Genomic DNA, 9,920 nt, shown 5'->3' on the forward strand with positions numbered 1-9,920 from the left:
AAAATTAACGAATTAATGTTTCAATTGCTGTCTAATGCACCGAATTTGTCAGATTTAGCCCTCTCAGAATCTCTTTTAATATTGAATTCATTCCAAACTTTAAAATTATTCTGTTAACTTCTCTAGATTGATAGTTAGTGTTTTGTAAATAATTTTTTGACTTTATCTAAGATTCCTTAATAATACTTCATATTACTATAAGAAATTCTGTTCCGTTGAGTAATAAAAGATTAAAAAAATGGTAGTTTATTTAAAAGAAAAAAAACACTATTAAAAGAAGATAAAAAGTTAGTTTTTTTATTGATATTCCATGATGAATAAAGTATTTTAGAATCTATTTAAAACCTGCTTTAGGTTATCGATTACCTTAGATATATATTTAAGTAATCCGTATGTCGAACAGCAGAAAAAATAGAAATGGTACGTGCTGATGCGTGTTTCGACACATATGTTATGCATTTTGTCTTCTTTAGGACAACGCAACTAGAAAACCCAAAGAACGAAAATATAAAAAAATACATAAGAGGTTACCAGGAATGAACAATTGATTTGCATAAAGTTATATCTTACTAGATAGCTTATACTCCTTTAGTGTAGATGCTATAATTCAAAATCCAAAATCAAAGCTAGTCCATTTCTTCTACTAGTCATTCCAGTCGAGCTTTTCCTTTCGTTTCTTAACTGTTTGCCTCACCCTGATGAAGCTAATAAGAAGAAATACGTGCGGGCAAGTACAATTATTATTTCTTCTGTAATAATTTTATTTTTTTTAATATAAGTAATGTTATATCTTAGAGACCAAACTAAAGCTGTTTACAAATGTAAATTGTGGATTTATTCATAAAATAAAGGTTATTGGGAATTTTAAAATCAAAAATAATTGATATTATTTATAAAATGTAGAATGGTCCCAGTACATCCAAGTATGTACGTAATTGCCAAGATGATCAGGTTTCCTATACTTAGATTACCAATCAAATTATTATATTTTTAATAAAATATAATTATTTAGCATGTTTTTAATATAAAACTGCTGCATAATCAACCTTAATAAAAGAGACTACTGCACTTATTACAAGGTGGTTCGTGCAATAATATTTGCATTTCTCTTTAGTCGAGTGCATCGTTAGCTGTGGAAAAGTTAACATTTTAAAACTATATATCATTTTGCACGTCATACTTTATGGGTCCTTTGATGTACGACCAATATATTTCTAAAATACACCGGTTTTTACCGGAAATTATATATATTCACATGTGACGTTCTGCTCTGCAACATTTTAGGATGATGGCGTCTCTGTATGCCAGTTTTTCCTGCAGCTCTGGCGGGTTTATTGGGAAATTTTAGAAGTAATACCGACAATTTAGCGCCATAAAGATTAAATATTGAACTCTGAAGGTGCACAACGTTTGTACAGGAAGCTATTTGAGAAAATTTATAGGGATAGTAAATGATGATTATGTTTTTAACTATTTTAGATGGAAATTTGTGTCAAATTAACATAGACATACATCGAAATAACCTACGGGAAATAAATTATAAGATAAACAGGTTAATCCGACATACGTTTCGCCCTGCAATTTTGCATATCCAAACAAATCCATGCAAATATCATTATTGGTCATCCTGCGCTTACACAAATTATGTTAATGTTATGTTTCCAGGCAGATTGTTTTAGGAGGATTATTATATATTATACTTTAATTTTGTTATTAATGGTAAATTAAAAAATTTAATTTGTATTTCTTGATATCGAAACTTGTAATAGTTATTTATTTAACAAGAGTATAAACTTATCCTTTGTATGATTGAGAAATTTGACGACAAATCCCATATATAAAAAAAGGGATTTTAGACACGCGTAACCTACAAAAAATTTTCTACTACCGAAGAAAGTATACAAAAATCAAAAGTACCAAATTACTTTACGCCCTAGTGCGTAAAAAGTGAAATTTAATAAAAGTTTTGGAAAACTAGGAAGTGTGTAAAATGAGTACTTTACGCACGGTAGTAAAAAAATATAAATATTTCAATAATTAATAACTATCCCTGTTTTAAAATAAAGAATTGATATAAAATATTTAATAGAATAATAAAATCTATTAATTTTATCCGAGAAAAAGCACCTATGCTTGCAATTATTTAGTATAAATTGGATCAATTACAATATTAATTAATATATATAAAATATCTCGCAACAAATTGAATGTCAAAAATAATTAATTTAATAATTGTTTATTTTAATTGCGGTAAGCTACAAATTTTATTATATTTATTAAACTAATTATTTTAGAATGTTCTTTAAACTCATTTATTATTTTATTATACACTATAAAGTACCCCACCACCCATAATGTTTCGCCGATTCGTATGACTGACCTAATATTAAGCAGCTAATTTGGCAACTAAGCTGAATTATTTTAATGTTTAAGTGGTGTGGCTTCTTTTTTACATATTATTATACTTATGGTTATTTTAAATTCTAAATACGATAAAATAATAAAAAAGTACGGTTTTCATTAAAAAATTTCCAAAGATTTTTTACATATCTACGTACATAAACCACAATAAAAGCAAAATATACTATTATATGGCGCCGATTAATAATTATTACCAGAGCTATGAATAGCATGGTTTGCTTACTATTCGGCTAAACGTTTAAAGCTTTATTTATAAACCAGACAATGAGTTATCATAATAAGCCTTGGAAGTCTGCAAGCAATTATTAAAGACGACAAGGTTTAATAAAATGGTTGCATCCAAACATTTATTGATCTGATGTTTATAAAAAATATACGACATCTTTCGAAAAATAAAAATAGGTTATTTCTACATGCAAATGCTAAATAAAATTAAAAAATACATAAGTAAAATCTGGCAAATTTTTTAAGCCACTTTGTGTCTAATTAGCCTTTAAAATGTAAAAGTAAATACGTAACTTTGAAAAGCTGACAATAATCTTTCGGTGTAATATATACATTAGAAGATCTCGACATTTATGCAAATAACTAACAAAACCTTAAACCAAAATAATATTATAACTAAAAAATATTATTATATATAATCTTAAACCAGTTTTTCTCATTTCTTTTGAGTTTTCATATTTCAGGTTAAAAAGAAGTTATACCTTTGTGCTTCTAAAAATGAGAATAATTTTTGTAGCCATTTAATCCTACAAGACTCTACTTTAATTAAATGTCTACCGCACACCGGCGGAAAACTATTACGGAAAAATATGATTTAAGAAAAGTAAACTGTATAAATTATTACTAGGTTCAGTTAACCCATGAGACAATTTCACTTTTAATTAGAAAATGAAGGAATAATTAAAATCGCAATTAACTAACAAAAGTTTCAAAGAATGCATTTAAAATATATCTTTCGCCGTCCATTTAGACGTAGTATTTAGTCATATATTAGTAATTTTTGAGAATATCTTGTAAAATTACTATTGCTTTAAATCATGGATACGGTGCAATACCATTTAAACTTTTCAAATTAATTTGATTTTGAGGTTCTAATAATAAACCCTACAACCAAAGAACATAAAAATGACGCCAAATTGTACACCAGTAATGAATATTTATCAGTTATATAAGGTTATTTTAAAATAAATTTCACATATTACTAAACTAAAATTCAATATCTACTAGAAAATATTATTGGACACTAATTTTTAGGCAAAAAAGACTGGAGATGTCAAACGAAGCAGAACTTTTAAATGGTTTTACTATCATAATTACATTTTAAATTTTCCAGTTACAACAAATTAATAATAAAGAGCTTTACTTATGTATTTGATAAATTAAAATGCATAACATAAATGGCTATTATACACTTACTTTAAAAAGCATTTTATCACAAAAAGAAAATCAGTTAATGCTTGGCTTCCTAAAGAACATACGAAAAATCAAGCTACATATAGAAACTTTTTATTCTCAAATGTGTAAAGTTCCCGCTACGTTATAAAAGGAAAATACTCTTAAATTTTCTAACAATTTATAAATCATTCAAGAAATACTGCGCTTCTTAGCTCAGCACTTTATAATAAAAACTTGGCATAGATATATGCTACATAAAATGTTTTTAAAATCCGGAAAAAGCCTGTTAAATATTGTCACTTTTTTAATGGACTTCTCCTGTTACCATTAGTCTTTTTTGCCATAGAAATATTTTAAATATATTTAAACATTTAATCCTACTTTGTCAGCTTTAATATACTTACGTAACACAACATCGCCACCTCTCGCAGGGTCCATTAGACGAAATGGCACTACTTTATCATAGGGTTCATTTGTAATTATTGTTTGATAGCACAGTCAGAATTTACGATCCACTCTTAAAAATTAAACTTTCACAAATTTTGTTTACTGTATTTTAGTTTATGAAACTAAGAATTTATTGTTTTAATGCATTTTGTTTATTTTTCATCGAAATTTGTTCGCTTTATATTAGCAGAACTTTTAAATATTATTTTTGACGGAGATTTTAAGTTATCTGTATTTTTTCGTTTAGGCAAATAGGCTACTATTTCTACCTGTAGTATAATATTTTGTTTTTAATTTTTGATTCATTTCAATAATTATTTAGATTGCAAACTAACGTAAAATCGTTATCAGGTTATTAGGTGTGTCCTCTAAATTAAAAATTAAAAATATTAAAACCTATCTTAAATACAAAACTCCTTATATAATGTGTGACAGAGTAGGCAGGGTGCCTAAAATTACCTCTCCTCTTCTTGTAGAGGCAAAGTTAGTTAAATAACAAAACTTAATTAATTATTTCTGCTGAACATAGTGAAACAGCTTAATATTGAGTAACTTAGAAAAATATCATTTTAATTATTATGACATCTATTGAAAGCAGTTCTTTTCTGTTAACAAAACTTGTAACCGAAATTATTTACTTTTAGTTATATACGCCATGTGTGACATATTATTTATGTGTGTGCAATCTATCATGGGATAAGTAAATTAGATTGGAAGATATTTAAAAAAAAAACACTATCAGTAATTAGCAACTAGCATACCGCATATATCTTTCATTTAAACAGCTTTTAAAATCTTTCCTGAAACTAGCTATAAAATAATAAAAAGACATTTTATATTAGAATAGAAATCTTATATTTAAACAACCGCCCTCTTCTACGTACTTTCTTGTGCATTAAGACGATATTGTCTTTTAATGCCCTCTTTACATGTAGTCTCTGCTATTATAATTTTGTGCTACCGCAAAACTGAGTTGCATGTAAAGAAGATACAATACCTGGTTTACAAGCAGCTACTGTCAATTGGGCTGCCTGCGCACTGTCCTACCTTAATAATTTCTTGGCAACTTTTTCAACCTCTAATTTCAGGAGTGATGTATTTCGGCAAGTGTGCTTGCCATCATCAGACTTGAGTAACTTAACTTAACACAAATTATAAACAATAACAAACAATATTAAGTATTGAATTTGAATTTTGAATAACTGAAGTATTGTTTGTTATTGTTTAGAATTTGTGTATGTGTTAAGTAACTCAAGTCTGATGATGGCAAGAACAACTTGCCGTAATGCATCACTCCTGAAATTAGAGGATTAGCATTTTATTTGTGGAGAAAAGACTTCTCCTACTAACTTTTCAATATTATATTGACTCCACTTCAGAATTGACTTTTTCCTTTATATTATGTTATGTTTGTTCAAAGTATTATCACATACCCAATACAATGTTCTATTGCTATTAATATATATGCAATCAACAAAAATGCTTCTTCACAGCAAACAGCCTTCAAAAAGACGTAAATAAAGCTCGAAAAGTCGGCACCTTTTCAAAAAAGAAAGCTTTTGATTTCTTGGTTTTAAACCTGCGAACTCCATCTACACTTTTTCGTATGACAGTTTTAAAGTTTATCTGATTTATTTTAAAAAAATATAATTATTTAAATTTTTTATAGAGGGTAAGGAACAAAATTTTACGACGTGTTCAAAATATCTTATGCACATGGCTTCGGAAAGCTTTCTTATAGAAATACGATTTTTTTACTTTTATTTTTTTTTATTTAATAGGACTGGTTTAGTAGAACTTACTCTTAAATCCTTTATATTTTTGCAGATAAATAGGGTGTTCACTTAAGGGTGTCTACTATCTATGTCTTAATAACCTTTGACCTCAGCTAATTTAGAAAAAAAAATTAAAAATGGAAAAAAAAAATATTTTTAGCTATATCTTGTACAATTTTTAAGCAATTTTATTAAATAAGATGTCATATGAAACATAATCTGCAATACATAACAAGCAATAAGAACAAAAGTAAAATTCTCAAAAAAATTAGGCATTTATTTGATGTGCTCAAAACGTTTTCCATCATTCTGAATAATTCCATCGTTAATCTAAACATTCTTCGGATGATGATCTTCTATTCTTCGCCATAAATAAAAATCGAGACAAGTTAGATCTGGAGACTTAGCTGGCCAAGTAAATAAACTCATCTCTTTGAATCCACCAGCAGTTCCCTTCAAGAAAGTGACGCACCTGGTTGGCAAAATGGGCAGGAGACCCATTGTATGGAAACCATAAATTTTTTCGTCACACAAAAGTTCATAATTAAGAGTTTTTTCAAAGATCCATTGTTAAAGATAATAATTTTAGCGGTTGCTGAAATCCGCGTTCAATAAAGCCTGCTGCAAAACACTATGATAGGGATGCATGTTAAAATCTATAAAACATTTATGAATGGAATCAACTGAAATTCCCAAATCCCTGAAAATTTCTCTTTCTGGAATGGTGCGTTTGATTAGGCTAGTGCAAAGCATACTCTCTTGAGGGTTTAGCTGTATTTCGAAAGCACTCAAAATACACACCTAATATATCGAATGTCGAATGTAAACGGCATCTTTACTTTTATAGCGGAAATAAGAAGTAAACTTTCTTTCACAAGATAATGAATAAATCAAAATGACAGCTACTACTTTTATTGCAATGACGACGAGAGTAATATTTTTATTGTTTTTTTGTGGCTTGCTGTGACAGTACAAGAATGCAAATAAGAAACAAGATCGCAATACCTTATGGTTTAATATTATTTAAAATTAGTTCAACTCAGTTAACTTTTTTTTATCCAGATATTAAGCAGATCTTTTAGATGCTCTCATCATTTCAATGTAGAATTTATTTGTTAGATACTAACTACATTTTTTTTATTTTGGTTTTTTTTATTACCAGATAGTTGGCATTAACTCCGAAACTAATAAAGATATCGATATGGTTTTTGCCAAAATGTGGATTTCTTAATTTGCAAGGTAAAGCATATCGATCCAACTGAAATGTCAGTAAACAGCACACAGACATTTAATTTCTTTTTTTTAACTAACTTATGTCTTTGCAAAAGTCCATTAAGTAGGATGAGAATTATATTCCATATGACAGCTTGTTCATTAAAATTGGTTAACATGTAAATAGGAGATAGCGATTTAAATAAAAGAATATTTATTTGTTTTCCTCACCCTTATTATTAAACTTCAATGAACATTTGGCGTAACCCGTTTTTTCCCAGAGTTCAGATATTGGAAATGTCATTATTGTGCCGGTGTTCCAAAATCGAAACGACCACGTTGTCCTTCTCTCTTTTCTGAGAAGCGTGCTCTTAACTATCTTTCCGTCGCGCGGTCGTGTTAGTGTCGTTCTGGCTAGCATAAGAGAAGGTTTGATGTGCGTTTTTGCAAATTTTCCGCATTTAGTGTGCTAATTACTGATTTTTTTTAAAGTTTACAATATGGCGTTAAAAAAGTAAGTATAGTTTTTATAGTTTTGATAATTAAATTGTTCTACTGCAAAGAATTTATTGTAAGTGATGTAATTCAAGATATTTTATATACCCAATACGAATATTATTGAAAGTTACTAAATGATTTGATCATTTTAGGTTGTTCCTATATTGGAACACTGGGAAAAAACGGAGACATAATTTTTTATTTTTGTTGTAGGTATTACACGACCCAAGAACTAATTGATTTAGTTGAAGATGAGTAGTTTTGGACTGCAGATGTTTTTATCACACCTCCAAACGATGGAAGAGATTCTGAAGAGGATTCTGATGATGATGATGTTCCTTCAGCTAATGTAAATCACCTTAGTGGTCGTCAAATGCAGTCAGAAGCTTGTGCTAAAATAAAGAACATTGATGGAGTAGTTTATATTGGAGATAATGATCAGGATAAAAATATCGAGGAAATCTTCGCAACCAGGAACCTCAGGCCATTCTATAGTAAACGATAACTCTCCTGAATTATCTGATGGTAATGCAAGCGACGATAGCGATAATATACCTTTAGCTCGCTTGGTAGCCCAAGCTAATATAAACAGAACAAATTTAGAAAGACGCTGGAAAAAAGTGGAATTGAATAACTCCTTCCCACAATTTATTTCTCCGAAAGAGCCTAGCGCAAACGTCGACATATTTTCAGATGCTATTGCATGCTTTGAATTATTTTTTGATATGGAAATGTGTAATTATTTAGTAGAAATGTTTAATTTGTATGCCAGACAAAAAGGCAATCATAATTTTAGTACTGTTGAAGGAGAACTAAAATGCTTTATTGGTATTTTATATTTATCCGGGCATTTACAAGTTCCAAGATGGCGTATGCTTTATACATACAATACAATCAATCAAGATACATACAATCCTACAATCCATTAGTAGCAAACACAATGCGAATAAATCGGTTTGAATTGTTAAAAAAATTTGCGCATTATGCTGATAATAATGATTTAGAACAAGACAATAAATTTGCGAAGTTGCAACCAATTTTCAACATGTTGAATGACCGATTTTTGTCTTATGCTTCGATTAACGAAAAACTATCTATTGATGAAAGTATGGTACCATATTTCGGAAGGCATGGAGCGAAGCAGTACATAAAAGGTAAACCTACTAGGTACGGCTATAAAATGTGGTCCATGTGTGAAAAATCTGGGTACCTAATACATTTTAATCCTTATCAAGGTAAACAAGCAAATAGGCGCTACTTGGACCTAGGATTGGGAGGATCTGTAGTGATGACCCTTTTGGAGAATCTCCCAAAAAATGTGCCATTTAAAATTTATGGCGACAGATATTTTTCCTCTCTAAAATTAGTCAATTTGCTCCAGAAGATCGGAGTAGGATATACAGGTACAATCAACGGGAATATATTAAAGAATTGTCCTTTGCGCAATAAAATGCAAGAAAAAAAATTTTAAGGCTTTGATTGTTCTATAGACGCTAATTCTCAAATAACAGTTACCTTATGGAATGACAAGCGTCCGTTCTAATTGTAAGTAGTTACGATCCGGTGAATCCTGTTGATCAAGTTAGTCGATGGATTTACAGTGAGAAAAAAATGCCTGGTTCCTCAGCCTTTTGTAATCGAGCAATATAATAAATATATGGGTGGAGTGGACCGAATGGATCAAAATATACACAACTATAGAATAGGGTTCGTTCCAAGAAATGGTGGTAGAGGCTTTTTGCATTTTGCTTGGACTCGTGCATGCATAACGCCTGGCAGTATTACAGACTTCAACCAAATGGCGAAAAAGTGGATTTTTTAAAGTTTCGAAGAGAAGTAGTGCAGGTATATTTAAGAAAATATGGAAGACCTATTTCAACTAGAGGACGCTCTAAAACATCAAAGCCATTAGAGGCTCGGAACCATAATCCAATTAGGTACGATGGTTTAAATCATTGGATTATTCCAGTCACAAAACAGAATAGGTGTGCACTATGTCACAAGAACTCGACTAAGATTTGTAAGAAATGTAACCTCAATTTACATGAGGCTTGTTTTAAAGACTATCATGTGTCCACTTTAATTATTTCATGATTTTTTAAATTAAACTTGACTTTTGTTCATAAAAATTAAAGTTGGTTATGTGTGCCCAGTGTTCCAAAAATG

At 29.6% G+C, this 9,920-nt stretch overlaps 1 protein-coding gene across 5 annotated transcripts in view; it reads right to left on the bottom strand.

Moving 5' to 3' along the window:
- LOC126734519 (peripheral plasma membrane protein CASK) overlaps window positions 1-9,920 on the bottom strand; it is a 681,912-nt gene that overhangs the window by 106,755 nt on the left and 565,237 nt on the right. Inside the window, exon 1 of one of the 5 annotated variants that reach the window (XM_050438191.1) lies at window positions 4,227-4,466. The exons of the other annotated variants lie outside the window; for them this stretch is intronic. Coding sequence (XP_050294148.1) covers window positions 4,227-4,238 — 12 coding nt within the window. The 5' untranslated portion in view covers window positions 4,239-4,466. Of the gene's footprint in view, window positions 1-4,226; window positions 4,467-9,920 lie in introns of those variants that run through there. 5 annotated transcript variants of the gene reach the window in all.

The sequence above is a fragment of the Anthonomus grandis genome, chromosome 3 (genome assembly GCF_022605725.1).
Source record: "Anthonomus grandis grandis chromosome 3, icAntGran1.3, whole genome shotgun sequence".
In the NCBI taxonomy this organism is placed as follows: Eukaryota; Metazoa; Arthropoda; class Insecta; order Coleoptera; family Curculionidae; genus Anthonomus; species Anthonomus grandis.